A 24,194-nucleotide genomic window follows, 5' to 3' on the forward strand; every position below is an offset into this window, starting at 1 on the left:
GAGGAGGAAAAAACAGAATCAGATTGAATCGCGTCCGATCGAATACCTAACAGATTGACTATTCGTCGCATCTGAATGACGCGCGTGTCCCACTCGCGATGAAAATATTTTGCGACACAATTGAGCAGCGACGGATTAACAAGCGGCCGTCTGATTGGCGCGCACGGTTTTTTTCCGCGAATCACGCCCGCGCTCGACACGCTTTTCAGCATGGTCGGTGCCATTAAACCACGCATTGTGCCGTTATAAACGAGATTCCGAGAAGCGGATCGAATCGAAGTTGAGCCACGGTAGGAAAACGCGACGGCTGCGAAGGAACACGGACGTCGTCGCGGGATCGACGGATCCACTTAGGCTTAATTAGCGACGATGACTTACGTCCTTATTTTCATAGACACGGCTGATTTCGCGACAGTCGCGCTAGGCAGTCATCGCGTCTCTGATCCACACTGGTGAATCCCAGCATCGACGCTCGAATAGTGGCGATAGGTGCGATAAGGGTGCGAAGTCGTTAGCTCTACGTGTTCTACATAAGATCAACACAAATAAAGTTGTACCCACGCACTCTCGATATCGTCCCTCGTCTACGCGTTACTACTTTCTGTTCGCATAACCCCATTGAGCCTATCGCCATGATTATTTTCCACATTAACGTCTCGCAATCTATCAGGGCGCAGAGGCGACATTGCGCAATCGTGGATACCAAGAGATAGATGTGGAAACGTTCAGACGAAGTTCTGTTCTGGACTTCTTAGAAGCGAGTGGAACCTGTTGACGATTCATTGCGCGACACAGATAGATCGTGAAAGGTTAGAGCAGAGGAATATTCCATTTTGGTGGTGGAAAACCTCGAGAACGTTCGATGAGCGTACGATTTAAGAGGTGTGAAAAGAGGACGCGAGAAACAGAAAGAAGAGAAGAAAGATCGAACGTATTCCGTACCTCGTCGATGGGGGATGCTCGTGGCCGACTGGCAGGCTTCGTTGGCGCTCTGATGCAGAGCCGAATCCGAGTTGGTCCTCCTCCATGTATCCGGTGGCGGTGGTGAGAGATACGGGACGCCACTGTACGGAGAGGTGTCGTGCCTCCTCTCCATCGGACGAGACCGCATCGGTCCAACCCCCATGCCTCTGCCTCTCTCGTTGTTGCGGTACACCATGGAGTTGTGCTGCATCTCCTCCAGATTGCTGAGCGCCGTCTGCAAACGTAACGCCGTCTCTCATTCTGGCAACTATACAGCTTCAGCCGCTAGAAACGGACTCTCATGCAAGCTATTCTTTAGTCATTTCTTCAAACGGTTAAAAATCATTTTTCCTCTGTTTTCTACGACTAAAATGTTCCGAACGCTCAGAGCGCTAACCCTTCACGTGTCCAGCGCGTGGCTCTCGTACATTCAAATGACGCACGCATATCGATGAATATTATTTAAATAATCGGAAACTTAGTTTTTCTCGTCGTACCCACTGGAAGATTACCGTCCCTTGGCGGGCTTTCGAACGCTCCTCAACAATTGATGGTGCATCGCAGAAACGAAGTAAAATTCACCCTATCTCCGAGGCGTTCAAGAATTACCCCCCGTAAAACTCGACTAGCTCGTTTTATGAGCGGCCTGCGATGCGACAGAGAGAGAGAGAGCTTCGACGCAGGATACGCCGGATCGAGAATTCGTCGGCCCCGCTAAATATAAATCCATGGAACGAACGGTTCTCCTTCAGGATCGAGCGAGCGAATCGCAAAGTTATCTGAACTTCCAACTCCCTCGAACGGTAAACGAGCGAGTGATCGATAACTGAGAAGACTGGTCCGAGAGAGGATCGCAGCCTATCGGAATTGATAAACGCGTCTCGTTTCCCGTGCTGGGAACCCCGACGGGGAGTTTTCAAGGCAGACCTCGGGGAGGCACGGGTCAAAACCTGTAAAACAGCCCGCCGCGTGATTGTTCCTCGCCGAGGTGTAAGTAAGCGGGAACGATGGAAAGCTGGCGTCGAAATTCCTGCATATTACATGAGCCCTGGCTACGGTCGTGTGTCTCCGTTAGCCGATAGCGAGCAAACAAACTTTTCACGCTGGCGCGGCTGAACGCGATGCGTAATAGCGATTAATGCGACGCTCGCGGTAATGGTCGTTCTCATTATCATCGCGGTGTGTATTAGTCGTAATGCCCGAGGTACTGTACGCGAATAGAGCATCGCGGCGGCGAGGACGCGCGGAGATCCGCGCAAACAGGTACAACGTTAATTTTCAGTGTTCCTCGGGAAGGAAGGACGGAAGAAGCAGCGAGGCGAGCGTAGGATAGGTCGCAGTCGAGATAGGTGGGTACAATTTGGAATAGAACGCGGGACGGTAGGCGAAAGGATCGATTACGGTACTATAATTAATGTATCCTTCGATATTTCGCTTGGGAAGCGTGTCCGGAGCGTTCAACGCGACGCGTCGCGGCGATGTCAAGGCGTCTTCGACCAGAGTCTCCGTGGAACGGTGCCGACCGATGAAGAGAGAGAGGCGGGGAGGTGCGGAGAGGCGCGATGAAGAGGCGTTTTATTGTACGCGGTGATAAAAACGTAGCGGCCGTGAACGTGTACGAGGAATCGCCGCGGGCGTCGCTTCTAATAACCGTCGCTCGCGTTGTTCCGTGGAATCGCGATTTTCAACTTTGACCGTAGACCAACCGGCAGGGGAGGGGATCTTAGGCGGCTGGCCGGTGAATTTAGGATTTAGATCGGTTCGCCGCGGGTATTCTTCCGGAAGCGTGGCGTTGTTGGCGTGGAAGTTGGTGCATATCTACGATTGAATAATCGCGAGTCATCGGCCGCTGTGTGTCGCGTGTAGTACGACGTGAACGGCACGCATTCACCGGGGGCCGTCCTTGACTAATCTGTCGCCGATGGAAACCGCCGTGGTATCGCGGAGCGCAACCGCGATCGGTATTGCCCTACTTCATTTAATTGTCCCGGGTGACACGCGATGGAAACCGATACACGGCTGATGCGACGCAGGCTGGTACTAGCGGCTTGCGAAATCTACTCGAGCGACGCCTCGACGCGGATATATTCTCCCTGTTACGAGTGTCTGTAACAGGCGCGGCAAATTATTAATTATAACACGATGGCTGGATGCACGAGCGGTCGAGCGAGGCCCGTCGTGGCGCAAGGTTCAAGGAAGACGGCATTCACCACGCGGCGGCAGAGGCAATTCTGTTCGCAAATGGCACGCAGCGGCCGCGCGCCGTCTACTCCCGTCGATTTTAGGCACGCCGCCTCGATGAAACGCGAACGACGCCTCCATCTTAAACGCGTACCGCGAGAACCGACGCGTTGTAATTAATGGAATCCGAAAAATGCTGTCTGGCGGTCCATTCGGGCCTGCCGTGCCTTTCCAATTTTAGCGTCGCCGGAATTGTATGGTATAACGATGTATTTTTAGTACGCACGGGTACACGGTACATCGCGTGCAGCCGCGGTACAACACGCCTCGAGTGTCTCCACTCCGCGTCGGCGGCTACCGCCGCCGTTCAGAGGCCACACGTCGTAAACACACGAACAGGACAGCCACCGATTCTCTCGGCGACGACACGTGCTCTCGAACCAGGTATTTACGCCCGCGAGAGGCCCATTCATCCGACCAACACCGATCGACGCTCCACCTCTGTCCCGTGTGTATTTATATTGCTGCCGAACTAGGATTCGGTCGACGAGTTTGATCGACGCCTGGCCCTCGTGCGCGTACCTTGCGGTACGCGCTACCCAATACCGGAAGCCACGACGCTGATTCGAACGGTGACGCGCGACTGGAGAACGGAACGAAACCCGTGGCATGTAACCGCCGCGCGCTCCGAATTGCGAACCTCTGTCGAGATAATGGCCCGTTCTCTGCCTATTCGATCATCCTAAAAAATGATAACGCGTACAAAGTTACGGGTTTTCGATCGCTGCGCGGTCTTATCTGTACGTCGCGGGGCGTTGTACTCGAGTTGAACACCTGTTAACCCTTCCATACCGACTTTTGCGCTCTCTCCGTTCCTCTACCATCGTTTCGTATATATATTTGTTAATTATCTGTACGTTAATTTTATCGGTTAACGCGATAGCCGTTCGGTTGCCCGGGACCATTTCGAAATTCGACTGGCGTCGATGGGTTAACGATTCCTTTTTAAAATACGAGCCGAATCGACAGCTTTCCGTCCGAGCATTCCTTCTACGTGATCTCAAACTCTAGAAATAATCTCACCGGTCACTGTACGTGAATCACACCACGTGCAACCAGGAATTTTTGCAACACGCTGCGTTTCGCCAGGCCCGATCGATCGAGCGTTCCCCGGCTAATGAAAGAATCGAGTTAGGGGCGCGTCTATTGAAAGGAAATTAATAAGCTGTTAACCAGTATGCACCGGTACGAACCGCGGGTTAAATTGTCTCATTCGATCGTTCCAATTAGCAACGATTCTCTGGCTATTAGACGCGCTCGCCGCGACATTGTATTAGCAGAGTGCCACTTATCGAAGGTACTCGACTTTTCGATCAAATATTCCCACGCTTTGTAGACCTTATAACTACACATCGTCAACCCGTTCGGTACTTTCGAACCAGTCCTAGTCGCGGCTTTACCTCGTTCGAGCGAAACTGGTTCGACCCGCGCGTTCTCCACCTTTCGAATCGCGGGCAATCCTGTTCGCAGCCGGAAACGGCACGATTCGAGTCAGAATTGTTCGTCGCAATTTGGCTCGAGCGTGACTCGAGCCAAGGCATAATTACCTCGCTGGGAAGTCCGCGGCGATCTTTCGCTAAGGAATCGCGGCGCGTGATAATCGCGAGTAGACGTCTCGCGAGTGCAAACATCCAAACGAGACGAAGCGAAAGAGAGAGAAAGAGAGAGAGAGAGAGAGAGAGAGAGAGTGGGAGGGAATGAGTGACGGGATGCACACGCTAAAAATAACAATTTCATCGGTTGCACGGCCACGAAGAAGAACAAACTGGCCCGTAATTCGCCGACCGAGAGCAATGTTTCCCGACGTTGGCTCGCGTACACGGCCGCGCACACTTGCTAGGATTTCCTGCGCGAAGAAATCCGTCACCCGTCCTCTGTTCGCCATGTGTCACCCCGTCGTCGTGGTTCGCACGGCTATTACCTAATATCTGTTGAATTGCTGCACGGTACACATAGGCGACGTATATACTCTCCCACGGTTTCCGTACGCGACGCGTGCTCCCGACTCTCGAGGGCGTGTTTCGTCGGCGATCTCGTAACGGAAAATCGGGATTTTCAACGGGACGGGGGCGATACAGTTCCCGCGGCACGAGAGCGGGATCGCGTGCCGCCGCGATAATCCGTAAATTGTTTAGCGGGCGACGATTGGACGTTGTCCAACCGGATAATTTACGGCGTACGCCCGCGAGATAGTTGGAACGCGAGATAAATGTAACACGGGTGCACGCGATCGTCGCCGGTAAGAACGGCGATCATCTCGGAAACAGTAGACTCTTCAATGTTACGCGAACGCAATTGACTCTAATCGCGTGTATCCGACTAATAATAGAATCATCACCCTCCACGCTAAAGTCAACAGCTAGGCCTCGAGACCGGATAAACGTAAACGCCCCGAGGCGGATTAGTCGCGGATCGTACCGTTTCGAGGTTCGCGCGAAAAGTGATTCGTCGGCGGGGCTAAAACGTCCGTCGATGAATCACGTACGGTAAACAACGTCCGGGACGATTGAATCGACGCGGACGAGAATGTTCCTTCGTTAAGATGGAAGAGAACGCTCGCTGGGGGAGGCGGTGGTTACCGTGCGGTACCAGACACGCAGCGCGCTCGATGCCAGGGCCAGGTAGACGGGACGCCTCTTCCTGGCAACCGCGCAAATTTAACCGTAACTGTGGGCGTAACTTGATTATCGATAACACGGGGATCCATTTAGGTTTCAATTAGGAAAAGGGAGACGAGCCGCGTGCGCGCGAGAGCCTCGCGCTCCTATTATGTTGCGCTACGCGCGCTACGTACCACCGCAGACAAGATTGCCACAGGCAAATTGTCAAGGGACGCGGGTAAATGCGAACGCACTCGCGCCATTCTGTTATCCGGACTCTCGCCGATTCAACGAGTCCATCCACCGATCCTCTATCTACTATTTAACCGAAGGGATACCACGCGAAGATACGATCTCGACTGCGACTTCCTACGTTCGATCGTACCTCGAAGAGTGGAAGAACTCTCGTCGATGTTCTCCCTCCAATCGATGAAGAGCTACACGGTCCACCTATGAGTTAATCGAACTCGATGCGTGTCTCCGGTTTAACTATACGATCCATCAATATTTGAATTAATCAACGACGAGACGACTGTTCACACCCTCCGCTGAACGTTCCAGTTTTCCGTTCGCACTGATACAGTCAGAGGTAATCCTAGATATAATCGAACTTCCACTGGCTAGTATCGCAGCTTGCCCAATAACAAGCGTTAGATGTAGAAATTTTTCACGATCGCCACACGCCGTTCCGTTTAGCATTGAATACAAGGAAACGAGAAAGAGTTCACGACCGTACGGGGTGGCAGAGGGAAGCGTCCGATCTCACGTGTTCCCCGATTTGCATTCGCAACCCGAACAAACGGATTTCCCCGTCGACCGATACGGAGTATGGCTGACGTAATTCCGCGGGAAGCCGGGAATACTTTGGCCAAAACTTATTTTCAGTGCGCTCACGCGCACGCGGTTCGACCCGATACAAGCTTTAAGAGGTTACGCGGATCGGTGTGCGTACGTGTAAACGCTACCGGCTATTTGCATACGGTAATATGCAAAATGTATCAGTAACTCGCGGCAGTGACGATGCAAGAATAACCTCGCTGGCGCCTTTTTTACAGCGTACACGCATCGACGCCCCGCGGTGATCGTGTGCAGGACACACGCGCGAGCGTATTTCGAGACCCCGGCGCGCATCCTCCGCCGTTCGCCGATACGAACGTGAAAATACAGCCTGGTGTCGCGTTACTCGGGTCCAACCCACCCGATCGGACCCGAAACGCGCCCTTTCTTCCATCGAGAGGACCGGATTCTTAGAATCCTCCGATTTTATGGGACAACCTCGACCGTGGGCCAGGCTCCGAAATGTTCGCATGCTGATTTCAGAGAAAATCCGATGCTGAATCGCGGGACTCGACGTACGATCGCGAGAGTCGATAAAAGCGACACGGTCGTCGGAGCGTGAGATTTCGAATCGAACGCTCGCTCCAGCGAAGACTCGTGTTTTCTTTCGCTGGTTATTACCGATGGCAAAAAGTTGCACAACGATAGACAGTCAAAGATAAACACGGAATATACCACGCACGTGGCATTAAGGTAGTTTGCGACGAAACGCTTGCGTTATTAATAAACCAATGACCAACAGTTGTAAATGGAAAGCAAGTTTTTCATCGTCCGAATAACGTCAGTAGAACGTGTTAGCATAAAATCGGCAAGTACACCATGAGATGCCGATCTACACTTAGACCCGATTGAACCGCGCCGTCGCACAACTGTGTACAGGCACAATTGTAGAAAAAACCGTCAGGCTGGCTGTTCATTAATAATAAACGAGCGGCTAATTAATTGAGAAACGAACGCGAATGTGCGCGCGTGGACGGAAAAATATCTACGTGTTAATTGTCAGACGAAACTTCAGATCGTCCATGTACGTTCATTGCGTCCAGATTTCTTCATCCAAGTACGACGAGAGTACGTTTAATTGCAAAGGAACACAGGATCGAAGGAACAAAGGAAACGTAGTGGTCGATCCCTGAAAATAGCCTTATGTCCCGCCTCTTGCGGATGAAATGATTCCCGTCGATCCCACGGGACGAATATTAATCCCGCCTCGCAAGGACGAGCCTTTTGTATCGCTAGGAAGAAAAGAGGAGCGAAGAACAAGCCCAGCGTATCCGAATTACCGGCACGTGGTGTCGGGCGACGCCGATTTTTAGCACACGGCCATTTAAATACAATCACGCGCCTCTGCACGTGAGCTTCCGCTCCGTTCGGCAAAGGTTTTTCCGTTTCCGTCCAAGCCGGAGGCTCCTGACGGCCAGCCGCTTCTGCGAACCCTTCCTTCCCTTCATTATCAACGGAACTATCAATTATAGGGGAAAAAAGATTGAAGTACACTTTGAATACGCCGTGTACGGATAATAAAAGTCAGATTAGTAAGAATGATGATCGTCCGATGTTTAATAAAAAGTTGTAACAAGAACGAAGCTGTAATCAACGTAATTGCTTACTATTATAATGAATTGAATACATTACACGGGTGCCCGCCTAGACCAGAAATATAATGGATTGTATAATAATTGTAGAGAAAGAGGAGCCCGTCTAGGGCTTATTTGACTGTTACTGATTCTTACTTCCGCGTGGAAATCGAGATCGGAACGAGTAGTTAAGAATTGCCCCTCGTTAGACGAAGTCGCGTGTTTCCGGCGAGTAACGACGAAAAATATTCTACCCGCGTCGAGTCGGGCAACGGTACACATACATGTATAGAGAGAACGCGTCGAGATCCAGTCAGACTAAAATTGCTGGTACGTGTGTCGGATTCAGAAAAACGTCCCTTTCCTACTGACACCGTCCGCTCCTCTTAATTACCGATCGGTTGTAACACGAACTGCTAATTACGAATCCCATCGAGCGTTACGATTCCGTCTAAGCGTCACGAGGCTGCCCATAACGATCCAAGTGTATTTCGAAATGTATTTCGAGCTTTTCTAATGAAAATACCGTCCCGCTCAAAAACGGGAAACGGCCATCGAGCGGTTCAGACGGCAACACGCCCATGGCGGATAGATTTATTTTTGTCGCGAGGAATGCGACCCTGGTGGAAACAGACATTCTTAATTAACAGCGGCGCTAATTGAGTGAGCGGTGTCGCAACGCGCACACGGATTCGTCAACTCGTCCCGTCTACGACACCTAACATCGAGCGAGTTCTCAATGAAATCGTTGGCGCGCAATTTGCGTCCCGCGCGCCGGAATTATTGCCAACATTTTTATACGCGAACAAATTAACCATCATTAACGAACGTCTATGTACTTTGGATCATTTGCACACGTGACGGCGACCGGCCGGTGCACGCGATCCACAAAAATAGTGGTGTGTTTGTCTCCGTTGCATAACCACCCCCGATCGACCGACGTCCAAGTGAATGAGCCGTCGAGAGGGGTGAAGGAACGAACGGGTTCGGTTTTCGAGGATCCACCAGCGTAATCCTGGAGTCAAGGACGCGGCAAAGGTTACAGTGCGGCGCGCCACATTGAAAAAAAGAATGATACGCTGCTTCTTCTCGAGATGCTTCTGAGGGAAGACGACCATCTGCGTGCGACCCGTCCTCGAGGACCGGATGAAACGAATAGTTACGCTCGAAGGTTGCGCGTAGTAGCAGCGAATGACGAATCGTTACTCGATTGAAAACGAGAATTTTTTTATCGTACCCGTATCTACGCGTAGCTGAAACACTGCTCGCGGTCGCGTTTAAAAATCAGAGGGGAAGACCGATGATGTTAGAGATATTCAGCAGCCCCCGTGTCCTTCGACTTTTGCGGATGATATTCAAGGACAGCGGGACCGATCGAACGCCGATGACACTTTCCACTTTGTAATTTTATCCTCTTCTGACCCCTTATGCACATCGACCGCTCGATGAGTCGGCAACGGTGCAGTGGAATGAGAAATTATAGGATCAGCCACAGTCCCTTGCGCGCAGGCCGGCGGCGGCGTGGCCTGTAACTTTCTCAGATGAAAAACAACAACCTTCGGCATTATTCGCGGATATTACTCCGAGTCCCTCTACGATAGAGCTACGCTTTGCCCCGTCCTTGTCACTGTCACGAGTCGAAATTGGGAAGTCGTGAACTTTACTCGGCCGCCGCAATTTCATCCGACGCGGCAGCCAATCGATACTACCACGTACGCTCTAAATATACGGTGGTGTAACGATTTTTCAAAGTTACAGCGCGCGATATTCCCCCGTCGCGAATTATTTAAAAGCCGTTCAATTTCCATAACGAGAGCCAGCTATGCGGAGCGGAAGTCGATGGGACGGGGGGATGATGCGCGAGCCGTATCCTTGAGGCTCGTAGGCGGTGGAACGAAGACACGCGGGCCGAGCATGAATGGCGAGAAAACGCGGAAGACGTTGGAGAGGTCGGGAACCGATCGGTGACGAGCGGGAAGCTCCCCTCTCGCCACTCCTTCAACCCTTCTGCGCCTCTCTCCCTCTCCCTCTCTCTCTCTTTCTTTCCTTTACCGTCGGTTCTGGTCCTTTCAGAACGACTTCGCTCCACCCACGCAACGACGTCGGGACACCCACCACCGTCTACCGTCTCCCGACGCCGATGACCTACTTCCAAGAGGATACCCCTTGCCATTCAAGGCTGCACGACGCGAGAACAGGCAGGACTCGCTGCGCGACGGCCATTCCGCTCGGATTCGATTTTGTTTTTCAAAGAGCCGTTACGCGATTTTCGCTTCGAACGTAGACGTCTCTCTCTCTCTCTCTCTCTCTCATTACCACGATCAAGATAAATTGAATGGGAATCATTTTATCAGTGGTATCTTTGTAAAAAGTTACGCTTGCTGCGTGAGTTGCAGAACGATGCGGAAAATTGTTTCAAGTATTCGAGATTGAGCGATACCGAGAAATTTAATTAGAGACGTAGAACAGCGTTCACACGGTAGTTCGATTCTACGTGTTTGAATCAAAGAACGAAGAGCAGAATCGAGTGGAAGATAAACTCTCGCCCAAGATAACTGTTTATCGGGGCGTACACTCGATTGATACTCCGAGTAACCTTTAATAATCCCTTCGTGGAAAAGGGGAGACTGCGCTGACCGACGCCCACTCGTCTGATTTTCCCTTCGTTATCGGATATTATACGGTGGTAGTGGCACGATTGGCACAACTTCTCGAACAACCGTTTTACGCGTCCATCTGGCCGTGAACGTGTATCACGGTAGACGCGAGTAAAAACGCAAAAATAAATGGAAGTTTATCGGAGCCGAGAACTGGCATCGCGTTTAAATAGCCCTCGATTTAATTTCTATCATTCAACGCCTTCGACGTCTACGAGGGTACAGATTACACCGCAGGTTACGTTTCGACGGTCAACCGTTCCATCGTTACCGGAAGCTCGATCGCGCCGCTCGATCCGCTAATTTTTCATCGATGCTTTGAAGTAACGCGTCAAAGAACCGACAATCTGGAATTGCGAGTGGCATTCCAGAATATTGAAGTCGTCGAGAGCAGCCAGCCAGGGAGCCGTCCGTGGAGAGCGGCGAGCGCAGGATATTACGATATAATCATCCTCGGAAATGGCAGATAAATCAGAGGCAAATATCGGTTGGATCTTCATCGTTCTCGAGTCCCTTTGAACGTCCCCGAGGCGACCGAATATCGTCCGGAGGGATAGGATCAAACAAAAACGGAAGGTGCAACGAAACGTTCGAGGTAACAGAGGAACCCAAGAGCAGAAGGGCTCTGAATTATGTATCAGAAAAATCCAATTATCCCGGGTATATACGCTGTGTCTGCGCAGAGATCCTCGGGGCTACGTCTTCGATGATCTCAGGAGACTGAGCGGCAATAGAAACGAGTCCGCGTTATTGCAACCGTACCAGCCTCGATGGAACATCGTTGCAACGGCAGCGTACAGAGGAGGATGTCGACGAACAAATGATGGTTTTCGACGGAATTTCGATCGAGCCATCGGGGGGATCAATTTCCGCGGCTGACGAATACATGTATAAAGCGTAACGGGAACGGGAAATTCGCCGTCAGAAGTGGCTGCTCGGGCTCTAAAGTGAAATTCTAATCAGGAAATTGTTATTTTCCAACGACCATGTGTCGTCGAACGGCTGAACTCTAGGGCTTGTAATATCGCCACGCACTTGCTAAGCGCTCGCGAGCCGAAACCTTCGCCCACGGCCACCTGTAGAATAAATAACAACCAGTCAATTCCATCCGCGCTGGCGACTTAAAGGGGTAAGGAACGGAAGCTGCGCGTGGTTTCGTCGGACGTCCAATTGGTAAGGGATTATGTAAAAAAAATGTTCGATAAACGGGATGCTTTGGACGGAAGTGACCGATGATGACAGGATTACATCACGAACGGACACTCGACGAGATCGTGACACGAGATTACAACGTTCTAAGTATCATCGAAGGTAATTGAGGATTAGAGCTGTGGGTTAGGAAACGCTTGGACGTATCGATCAACTTCTAACAGGAAAACCGACGGAGGCACGATTTCGCGATCTTGACGGCAGCGCCATTGAACCACTGCCCTTAAATGAAGACGAGAGGAACGCGAGAGGAGTGAGAGAGCAGTTCTGGAGACCGCGAGGCCAGGCGCGATGGCTGGTTGCTGGGGTTAGCGGAACTGGGCGCAGTTGCAGCTGCAGTCGCGGCGGCAGTAGCCATCGACGTGCCGCTAACGAAACAGGCGAACGAGTACCTGCAGAACGCGATCAATACTCCGTGTACGAGTGCACACTGGCCAGAGCACGTGTTCCTGTTTGTTTTGTTCCTTAGCCCACGGCGGACCCGACCACGGAAACGGTCGATCGTTCCTCAGGCTTGCCCTCGACGATAATTGAAAAATAAATGCCGCGCTCTTTCCTATCGTGTACCTCGCAATCAAATTTCAACGCGGATCGAATGGAAATCAGGCGAAGTCGAACGATTTCGTCGATGCACGCGGCTTACTAATACATCGGTCATCTGCTCGAATAATCCGCAGTCACGTTGGCAAAGTAAACCTGAAAGCGACCGCGGGACAAGCCTGGCCCCCCTGCCTCGCGCCTGTACTCGTACCGGTTTAATCGTCAGGCATAAATTAACGCGGCAAACTAGCTGTTCAGCATGAAACTGTTCGTCCAGTTAGTCGCCCGGATAATGGACACCAGGCATTGTTCGCGTGCCGGCCTAATAATAATTATACAACGGGTTAAACCAACCGAAACGTCATGTACGCGTACCGAATCAAGGATTACGGGAACTCTCGCGCGATTGCGTATCGATCTTCCCGTTCTCGAGCCATTCATTATCCGTCCCCGATACCACTTACGCCGGATCGAAATTAACGCGTACTTCTCGTTCTCCATCGAGCGGGGTTCGAAGAGAAAAAAAACGAGACTCCGGTTGGTTCACTCGGGGCTGAAATAGAACGGTTACTCGAGAACGAGAGAAAGAGAAAGAGAGAGAGAGCGAACAGAGGTGGATTCTGCGGGCAGGCGAGGCGAGGGAAAAAAGGGGAAAAGCGAGCGGAGTTGTATCTGGAGCAACGGTATCAATGTTCGGCACGGCACTCTAGCTCTCGGGTCCAAGAGGTTAAGCCGAGTTTGCACGGCAACGTAAACTCGGGCGCGCGGCGCGGCAGGTGGGCCACTGCACGTGCGCGCGGCCAGCAGAAATCCGGCAAAATTCGATCGATTCCGGGCAGAGGCAGGAAAGGAGGAAGGTTCGACGAACATTCGGGTGTAATCGAGCCGGCCCGCTGGAACGGGGGTGGACGGTTGCACCATCGGCCTAGAATCGACTGGTGCTAAGAAACCGAGTGCTCTCTTGACCCCGATATCCCCCGGGGTGCGTTCCCTCGCCCGATCGAAAACCGACCTTGGCTTCGAGACCGATGCGCCCGGGCTTTCCCTACCCGGACGAGGAACCCGCCCCAACCAATCCTCCCCCAGCCTCCTCTCGACCACCCCCTTTGTCCCCGAAACGGATATATTATTAGACCAGCCGAGAGACGTAGCTATCGATTAAAAATTGCATAACTACCAAGATGTTCCGCGAGCCTCGAGGATTCGACGCGACAGAGACGAGGGGGATGATCAGATTCGACGGAGAGTGTTTCTACGCGCGGCGAGCTTTTGCGTGGCCACGGGGGCAGAATAATGCCACTTTGACCAGAACCGCGGAATCGAATTCAGCAGACACGGTTAATTAAACGGAGCCAAGGCGCCTACATTCGATCGAGCTCGTCGACCGTCTCGGATTGATCATCCCCTTCCGTCCACCCTTATGGGTGGAAGGAATCATTCGATTACGTTTCGCGTTTAATACGCGAAGCTTTTACGAATCCTCGAATTACTCGTGCACAGGTTTGAAATAAGAGAAGGGATGATACGATAATACTTTCATCCAGCTATGAAAATTTGATATCGCGGTGATGAAATGTAAATTACGATCCAACCGCGCTGCGTTATACGTAACAGAAATAACTTTTGTGATTACTATATCCCTACCAGACCCCTCCGACTTTTTCCAGTATCCTTTAGCGCAGAACAGTGAATACTGGAAAATACGAAAAAAAAGGGAAACGTTTCCTACTATCCTGACGTCTGCTAGCCTGGATTAGCAGCGTATCGAAAGAATTAAAGGGAATCGATCGAAGAAGAGTGTCGCGTGAAATTGGTTCGCACAATGAGCCGGTTGGCCTCCGAATTCTTTTATCAATTTCGACCATTCGTTTTCGCTAACGACGCGACAAGAGACAGAGCAGAGACTTTTCAGCTCTCGACACGTATCGATTCGAGGCTGGCTGTTACACCGGCCGCATCCCCGTGAGCGATCCGGCTCGAAATTTAATTGGACAGCGGATCACCGATAAAAACGGACGGTCGGCAGCAACCCTCCTGCGCGTTTCTGACCAAACGAGCCAATGCCTCCCCGCAACGTTCGATAACACGCGATCCGACCATCCCCCGGTCCTCTCGTCCCTTTTTCTTCTCTGTCCGGTTCCGTCCGCGGGGATAAATGAAAAATGCAATTACCACGGCCGGAGGATGCATCGACGGTGGTAGAACGCGCGCTGGAACCCACCCCTAAATCGACTAATGCGTATATAGACGAGCCAGAGGATGCTCGGGCTTCGTTACGTATAATTTCGTTAAACTTGCAAATAGCGGCTTCTCTGCAACGCGGTAAACATCATAGCGAAGCAGTACGTTACAGATTACCATGCTGCTCGCTCGATTGAAACGTCCGATGCGATCGACGCCCACGGAAAAGGGGATCGACAATTTTTTCTTACGGTACAATCGAACCGTGTCGATTCTTAAAGGCGTCTCGCGCCACTTTTTCTGTCTGCTTAGCAATTTTGTTGCACGGTGTCGAATTGAAATGCTTTTAAAATATGTCGCTGTAGCTGCTGCACGCGTACGTTATAATCGCCTCGAAGACGGTTCTTTCTATAAATAACTTGGATTTGTGAAAACAATTATATTAGTCCCGGTTCGTTCGGCGACTGTCCACGTCGATACACCGTTCTCGAATGCGACTTACGCCGGCGGACCTTGCAGTTTCGCTAAATAAATAATATATACGGCGAGGTCTAGCGTACGAGAGAGGGACGGCGGTCGATCGTGATTCAGAGGCAAATTACGCGCCGATGGCGAGTTACGAAAGCTGTTAAACAAGATTTTCGGCCCGTTCGAGCGTTTTACGCGGCCGGGGACGTTCGAGCGGAAATTTTCCAACTGCTCCTGCCCCTTAACGAATTTCTCCAAGCGTCGAGACGTTTGGCGGACCGTGAAATTGATAAAGGACACGCGACAAAAGGGCCGGATGATCGTCCCCCGAGCTCGATCCAAACGGATAATTAAACTTGCGGGGCTAGAGGACAGACGGATTTAATTCAACTTGATCGTAGTAAGAATTTGCAAATTTATGTTTACGTTTTAAAAATTCGCTGCCGATGTGTCTTGTTTTACAGGGTTACGTAAGCACGCTTTTATTGCAAAATTTATCCTCTCCCCGCGAATATCGAGTTAACCAACAATGACCGATCTGACGTAATTCTCTAACGAACGGTTTTAGATTTTAATCATAAAAAATTGGCCCGCCGGAGCCGGGCAACGAGTGATTAGAGGAAACGTGGCGGACGTTGTAATTTCAGTGGTCGCAGCGGGCTTCAAATGTGCCAGCTCATTTGTCACTGCCCTTCCGCTTCTCATCCGATACGAAAACTTTTTATCCCACCAAATGGAATCGAAATGTCGATCGAATATTTATATTTTTTTTTTTCCTTTTTACTCGTCGGAGTCGACAACGGCGAGGATGATGAAAAAAACCGGGGGACAAAGGTTCGCTCTGTTGACACGATTAAAATTCAATATATCACCGAACTTTTGAATATTTCTCGGCCGTTTCGAAGCCGTCGACCATTCGAAATTGGAGTCACCTCGCGCCGCCTCGATCGACGAGCTCGCTGACTGTAGGATCCTCGATTTTATGAAATCGAGACAACGTTCGCGTTCCGACGACAACGAAATTCTTCAGAAATTGACAGGATGCGTTCGAGGTCACGGTCGCCGCGGATAAGAACGTAATCCAGCGCGTACTTCCGGCTGTGCAGCTAAAAATTAGCGGCGTCTTAACCAACTACCCAGCCGCGGAGGACTTCAATCAGCGAGCGGAGGACGCACGATGGTAACCCTCTCTTACGCACGCCCACATCCCGTGCATCCTCGCGTATCTCACGTATCGAGGCATTATAAAAACGGTGAGACGCGTTACGATCGCGGCATATCGTATCCGTGAAACCATTGCGACCAGTAAGGGACGATATAGGTAACAGCTGTAGGTGTTAACTCAGCCAGGGTCATGGGTGCTAAACAAGCGTTGCCGTTCCTCGCCTTTGTGTGCTTGCAAGCAGTTGTCGTGCGTGCCGCGGTAAGCTTACAAAGCTTTCTTTTTCTGTCTCGAAAAGAAGGACGCGGTCGAGCCGCGAAAGAGCGTAGGACGATGGAGGGCGGAAATTCGAGGGTGGGAATCCCGGTGCAGTGAATCGAACGCGTGGCAGGGCGGATCGATTTGTCCGACACGGATTTATTAGAGATATCAACGAGGCGACGAGCGCGGAAATAATAACGATTTCAATACCAGCGCGGACCCGGCTAATCGATACCGGAGCAAGTGGATTCGAGATTAGAGGGAAACCCTAATTGGAGCGTGCGAAGTTTCCCTCGACTTGGTACCAACGCGGACGGTCGTTGATTTTCTCGTTTTTTTCGGTACCTTCGTTTCTCGACTTATTTCTTCTCTTCTTAGTTAGACGTCTACTGGTTAACGAGCGTGACTAACATTGGAAAACAGTCGCGCGAGCGATGGAAACTTTAACAAGGTGTACACAGAGGGAAACGTATCGTTACGTAAAACGATCAAAGCGCGATACGAACGGAGCAACAGCGTATCCGTAGTTTCGTCGGTCCCGGTTCAGAACGTTGGGATGGACCAGCCGAGGAGGTCTCCAGCCGTGTCTCTCGAGGCGACCAATATCGATCTCTTAGCACAGTTTTAGCTATTTTTAATATCGAGCCCGTTGAATTATAAATTCCGTCAATCAATTGGCGCGGTTCGCGTTAATCGACGCGATCGTACAGTCGAACAAAAACCCCCTCGGGTTTAACGGAACTTGGACACGACGAGATCGATTACTCCACAGCCGACATTGTAAAACGGCAGATAAGATAACGGGATCTGACGCGTGTCAAAATCTCGACGAGCCGCTCGCCGATAGTGAATGAAAAATGCAATGAAATCGTCGGTGAAAGGAGGGGAAAGCACGCTATCGTCTCGATTTGTTCGCAGCCGGATTGGGTGCCAGCCGAGATACTCGACATGGTCCAAGAGGATAAAGCCCGTTGCATGAGCGAACACGGCACCACGCAAGGTTAGTGTCCCGAACAATTTGAACAGGTCGAATACGAAAGTTGCCGCGCATCTAAAAGAACCCGTTTGCTTCGAAACGCAGCGCAAATCGACGAGGTGGACAAAGGGACCCTGTCGAACGACCGATCGATCACTTGCTACATGTACTGCCTGCTGGAGGCGTTCAGCTTGGTGAGTCGAAGGCGTCGACCGTTCAGAGGAGTTATATCACCGGCTAATCGAGAAATCGTTTCGTTTAGGCCGACGAGGAGGGCGACATAGACCAGGACATGCTGCTGGGTCTCTTGCCGGACTCGCTTCAGGACAAGGCGACCTCGATCATGGGCAAATGCGTTCCAGCAAGTACGCTAGAAGCTTTTGAGAATCTACGAACGAAAGTAGGCAGATATCCCTTCTGTTCTGACGTTTAACTTTTTCCAGCGGGCGCTGATGGCTGCGAGAAGATATACAACCTGGCGAAATGCGTCCAAGCCGCTGCACCAGAAGTGAGTAAGATCTCGCGGTCCCTATTTTCCTTTACGACAGCGCAACACGTTAACCGGAGCGAAAGTAGAACGGGTTGTATTTGTGCGAGCAACTATCTTAAAGCCGTGGAGCACGCGAACAGCTCCTCGTAACCGAAACAGAACTGCGAGGGGTCGTTTCAGCGCTGTGGCTATAATTTCGTATCTTTTTTCTCTTTCAGCTGTGGTTTATCATCTAAAGGCAAGAGAGGGAAGATTATTTCGGAGTGAGCGACGGAACGATATTCCATCGGCGGCTAGTGGTCGAGGAATTTAAAATAGACTCGAATACGGTTACACAAACGGAATTACGACATTGGTAAAACAACGGGGAAAAAGAAAACGTAAAAGGAAAAAAGACGAAAGAAAAGAAGAAGAAAACACACGCCGTCGGGGCGACTAGAAATGTTATAATTTGTGGTGCAAGTATCGGCATAGTTTACCCAGATCAAACATACACGTTTTACTCGCTCGCGGAAGACAAACGAACCTACGCCTCGAGTAATTAAAACAAGAAACAAGTGTAAACTGTTGGTCGGATAAAATATATTCAACGAGTGTACGAAAAAAATATAGATGTAGTCGGTGTTGTATTCGCTCGGGATCGATCTGCGACGTCTTGGGAGAGTTACCAGCAAAATTTTTCACGGTCGAACGCGATTAACTTATTTGAAGGAAAAAAAAAAGAATGAAACCGATAGCAACGAGTATCCCGCGCGTGGTGATGTTACGTAATCATTGAACGTCTCGCGATTTGCCGCTCATTGATGATATAATTTGCATGACAATCTAATTCGCGAGTGTTTCCGAACACGGCGTAATTGTACGCTCGCGGGGAACCCCGAATAGCTGTCTCCTTGATCGTAAAATGATACGCAAAATTCGCCACGCGGACGTTAAGTGGTATCCTTAACGAACGAGATAATTTTATAATAACTCTGTCGACATGCCGGCCGTTACGCAATATTATCGCTCGATAGCTGTTCGCGCTGTTACGAACAGCTGAATTTCTTTTCAAATTTAACCGTGGGAACTCGATTTAAGATTGATAAGGGTTCTAAAAATTCTCGAGTCGAATCGGGACGGCGCAGCGAGGCGTTGCCAGCCGCGAGTGTCGAACAATAATTGCAGGCGTCGCGTGATAAGCAGACGGAATAGAATTTTCAAAATACAGACACAGACGATCGACGTGTGTGTGCAATTTCGAAGGCACACCACGGCGCGAGGTGTTAAAAAACGAATCGTTCGCCGTTCGCCGTGTCGCTTCGAAATACTCCAAGGCTGCTAGGCGTCGCGCTCGTGCAATTATTCATGTATATCGGTTTAGCTGAAAGGTGCACGAACATCGTATGGGAAGTCATTACGGCGGTATCGATGGACGGACGCTTGGAAAACTTCGCGTCAGACTTTCCAAACTTTCGTTATTACGCCAACTGTTGCCGAGCGATCGTTTTACCCTAGCTGGGATTAGACAAACGAAACTTGGACGAAGTTTCACGGTGATCGCCTCGAATCAGCGTCGAAAGCAAAGTATACAGGTACTCTCCATCGTCTCGTCTCGATATTCCATCTTACGCATAGACATCGCTCGTACCAAAAAGAACAACAACAGGCTGTCCAAAGATTCATGCGACTCGTATGACGCTCGAAAGATTCCTTTCGAACCGCCGTGGGTCTGGCGCGGTTACTCTAGTCTACTCGCACTACACATCCACTATTCAACTACTGTTACACAAAAGGTTGTCATGCATTATCGTGCAGAAACAACGAGGGAGGAGAGAAAGAAGGAGAAAAAAGAAAAAAGAGTAGAGAAGAAGGGAGGGTAAATTGAATAGCCGAGGGAGAGGTTCGATTGACCCGCGGTGTCGCGGACGTGATGCACGTGGTGTCGCGTAACGGAAACTCGGTCCCGCGTGCAGCTGGCAGGCCCGAGGTTAACGGGCGCGTTTCCCAGTCAATTCCGCGATATTTCGCGGCGTAACAGATCGACGATCGAAGGCGTCGACGAACGGAGTCGGCGAGCGGCCGTTTCGCACGCGAAATCCACGAAGAACGAGGCGAAACGAATTGGTGGGCCCGAGCCGGTTACGCGTCCCGGGTACGGAGAAAAATCTTGAAACGTCTATTTTTACGCGGCGACTGGAAATAGTCGGTTTAATGAAAGGAGGCACGCGATCGCCCGTACGTTGGCTCCAGTCATGAGTCACGCTTCGAACGCGAACTCGCAACAAGTCGAGAGAGATCCCCCATAACGCGTGTCCCTGCGATTGATCGAGCCGAGCGCCGATCTGATTTCGAGTGCCGCGCGAGTTACCGGCTCGACGTTCTTCTTTTCTTTTTTTTTTTTTTTTTTTTTTTGCCTTCGAAACGAGTTCGAAGGGATGTTAGCCGCGATTTCTGCGACCCTTGCGTCCACGCTCGATCGATGATCGCTGAAGGGGTGCGAATAGGCAGCACGGAGGCAGCAGGTGAGAGAAAACCAAAAGGCAAAATATGGGTGCAATACGTATACATTATATATATATATATGTATGTATATATAGAAAAAAAGAGGTAAAAAAAGAACGAAAAGGACGAAAACTAGCTTGACTCGATTGTTAGGTGACCAAGAAATACCTTAAGATCGATCGAGTGGATAGCGGCGTTGTGCGGCGATGCGTGTTCTTTCGCGTCGTTGCCGCAATTCGCGTTGTTGTTTACGTTCGGCAGAGAGCCACCCGCCTTGAACTGATTGACCAGGTTAATGTGCAGGTGTTTCCCGCTGGACTGCGGTGGACTGGCCCCAGCACTCTTCACGGACAGCGGGGTCTCCATTACCCCGGATCCCGTGGGACTGGCGCACACCGAGCTGCTCGCCGAGGCGACCTAAGCAGGTCCATCCGTTCATATGGTCGCCAACTTGTTCGCATCCTCCGACTACATTAATGCCTCTTGCCTTTTCCATCCTCTCTATTTCTTTTATCTTTCCTATCTACCCCACCTTTGCTAAACGACACCTTTTCCTCTCTCTTTTTCCTCCGCTTGCAACGCTTTGCGACGAACGTCTGTCCTCGACTAATTACGCGAAAATAGCCTGCCAAAGCGGTTTCCTCGATTCGAAACGGGCCCACGATAGAAATCGAGTGGATTCGTCAGGAATACTCCAGAGATCCACTTCTGCAAATGTCTATCCAGAGTTGTTGAAGGTACAGAGACGTTCGAGCAGCCTCTAGTCGAAAATCAATAGCATTCAGAAACTCCAACAGTTGGTTACGTTCGACGAAAGAGTCGCTTTCTACACCTTTGATCCCAATCGTTAAAATACTTGTACGACTATAACGATCTACACCGCGACCGCCGGTTCCCTTGCTCCCTAACGACCTCCTCCTATCTCTTCTTTCGTTCCGTTTTATCTACGCTTGAATTCCAATCCCTGCTCGTTCCTCTAACCGAAACCAGAACCGAGAAATTTGAACGACTCGAGGGAAAACTGGATTTGGGGGGCCGTGCAACGGTATCCCCGATGGTCGATGACTCCGTTCGATTCCCTTCTCGATCGATCGAGAAGGATATCTAAATAACTGCGAGACATATCTAACAATATCTAAATAACTTCGCCAGACGATAACGCGATTCACGGGTCTCACAGACGTCGCGATAGAAATCACAACACGTACACGTGGCCCTTAGCGCGCGACGAACGACCGTGCAAAGTATGAGCCACGTTGCTACCACGAGAAGTGGAATTAATCCTATCGAACGGACAACTCCGCGTGAAAAAACGCGCTCGTGGCTGAATTGCGTAATTTCTCGCGGTGAAAGTATCCGCTTTTTCCTCGTACGAGTGCAACCTGTGTCGTAATCCTTCGATCGGTTCGCGGAAGCGCTAAAAATCCGTGGGATCCCATCGTCGATTACCGTTTCGCGTTCCCCAGCGGAGGAACGCAGAAAATTTTTGTCGAACCCATCTATTTTCGACGGACAACGAGAATAATATCGGGAAACAATAATTGCTCGTTGGATAAGAGTACACGGTTCTGGAAAATTTACGCAGAATTGCTATCGCTTGTTAATTCGGTGAAGTCGATTCAATCACCGCCCACGAATGGATCAGGAACTAATTCGAAAACACGAAATGTTATCGGCTATATGGATTCTTTAAAAACAGGGGTTCGTTTCGCGCGCATACGAGCCGTTCCTTTCCACCCTTTCTCTTCCGCTCCTTTCACCGGTCATTGTTCTATTTTACACGTACTCGCTACGACAGATCGTCCGTGCGTATCGAAAGTAGCGAATGCAAGCGCGTTCGATTAATTCCGCGAGCCGCTGCACGTGTGCGGTAATAAAATTTGAAAAGAGTCGAAGTAGGGTTCGAATCGTTAACAACGATCATTGTTTTTCTCATTCGACGCGAGATTAAGCTACGCGCGTCGGTTCGAACGATTCGAGCGATTAACCGCCGCGTAGTTTGTAATCGTTATCGAGGCCGTTAACGGTACAGTGATTCAGAGCTGTTCAGCTCGCTGCCACGGTTCGATCAAAAATCACCGCTCCGGATCAAAGATCATGCGCGCGAGACGCAAAAATCGTGCGTCGAATAATCGCGCACGAGGCAGAATCGCGAACGACCGGAGGAGAACGATCGCGTGCGCGTACGCGCGTCCAACACACGATCCGCTCGTCCCGATTTCTGTACGCGGGCCACCGAATTATCGTCGCGTATCCGTAAAAAGCCACGAACGAGTCCGTGACTTTCCATCTCGCGGGCTGTAAAACGTTCGTCGCGGGCGAGCGTTATCCTCCTGGCGTTCCAATCGTTCAGATAATCCGACGGGGAAGATGCGGGACGCGAGAGGAAAATAAAAAGAAATGCGCGGCGCGCGAAGCATTCGACGGACACCTGAAAAACGTGCGCGAGCGCGTGCGCTCGGACGAGTCCGCCGGTAGATTAAGTCAGCGTACCGTAAATAACGCCGCGATATCGACTGATCGAATGGGTGAACTTTAGCGTACAACGCAGCTTCCGCATTTAGTACAATGTCGACGGTTATGTAATCGCAGTTACGGTTATCGCGCGTCCCGTCTCTCCTGAAAAACGCGCCAATTTCGCGCGATTCCCGCGAGCCGTTCGTGTTTCCCGTTGAAAACAACGGAGGAGGGCGCCACGCTCGTCCGCGGAAAGAACGCGATCGGTATATCCGCCGCGAATTACAGCCTACACCTTTCTAAAATCTGTTTTCCGAAACAAACGAATATATTCTGTACATTTTTATACATCTATGTGGACATCGTCTCGCCTTCGAGCTCGTGTTGATCAGCGACTTATCGTTTAAACGATCAACTCTGACGGGGAACGAAATGTTTAAAGTAAACAGAGTCGTGCGAACGACTTGCGCAAAAGAGCCACCATAACGGAATGTTCTAATGTTATCTGCTTAATTATTTTGTCAACATGGCGGCCGATGACAAAACAGCTCGAAGACAATACAGTCGATCGGAACGATATCGTTGGTCGTTCGATCGTGGACAATCGCGAATGTTTTAAGGGAGGCAATTTCGCGCAGAAGCGAAACGATAGGTCGTTTCGAAGCCCGGAACCGGAAGCGCGATACTTAACGGAGAAGATTTGTCATTGGCGTTTTGGAGTAGGTAAAAAAGCAAATTAGGTCGTTGACTAAATCTCACCTTCGCGGCTTGCATGCGCACGGTACGATACATCGTTCGGCGATACCGTCGATTAAAGCAAAACACGATGACCCGTATCCGCCTCTTGCGAGAGGGCGAAACGCACTTTGAATGAACTCCATCCTGAATCGAACTCGGAACGACATGTGCCGGTTGTAAGAGGTGGAGTTTTTAAAAAGCGCTCGTGACCACGCAGAGACGATGTCGTTGAATTCGATCGAGGCGCACATTCGTGTGTCGCGAGAACGATCGGACAGCCGAATGGAAAGAAGAAGAGCGGAAGAGAACGCGGTTGGAGGAAAAACCGATGAAAAGTACGAAAAGAAACGGAGAGA

At 50.6% G+C, this 24,194-nt stretch overlaps 2 protein-coding genes across 8 annotated transcripts in view; one reads left to right on the top strand and one right to left on the bottom strand.

Annotated features, from left to right (window-relative positions):
* The window catches only part of Crtc (CREB-regulated transcription coactivator), a 34,857-nt gene that overhangs the window by 9,559 nt on the left and 1,104 nt on the right, over nucleotides 1-24,194 (bottom strand). For 6 of the 7 annotated variants that reach the window (XM_076904408.1, XM_076904407.1, XM_076904411.1 and 3 more), the window contains exons 2-3: nucleotides 20,812-21,060; nucleotides 943-1,198 (exon numbers count right to left, since the gene is read on the bottom strand). In XM_076904408.1, coding sequence (XP_076760523.1) covers nucleotides 943-1,198; nucleotides 20,812-21,060 — 505 coding nt within the window. The remainder of the gene's footprint in view (nucleotides 1-942; nucleotides 1,199-20,811; nucleotides 21,061-24,194) is intronic. The other variant, XM_076904412.1, reaches the window with a different exon arrangement.
* Obp1 (odorant binding protein 1) lies at nucleotides 16,617-18,406 on the top strand. Its single transcript, XM_076904418.1, has 6 exons — nucleotides 16,617-16,693; nucleotides 17,612-17,693; nucleotides 17,775-17,863; nucleotides 17,932-18,034; nucleotides 18,113-18,177; nucleotides 18,378-18,406. Exons 1-6 carry the CDS (start codon nucleotides 16,625-16,627, stop codon nucleotides 18,393-18,395), a joined length of 426 nt encoding a protein of 141 aa, XP_076760533.1. The 5' UTR covers nucleotides 16,617-16,624; the 3' UTR covers nucleotides 18,396-18,406.

This window comes from Xylocopa sonorina, chromosome 11 (genome assembly GCF_050948175.1).
Source record: "Xylocopa sonorina isolate GNS202 chromosome 11, iyXylSono1_principal, whole genome shotgun sequence".
NCBI lineage: Eukaryota > Metazoa > Arthropoda > Insecta > Hymenoptera > Apidae > Xylocopa > Xylocopa sonorina.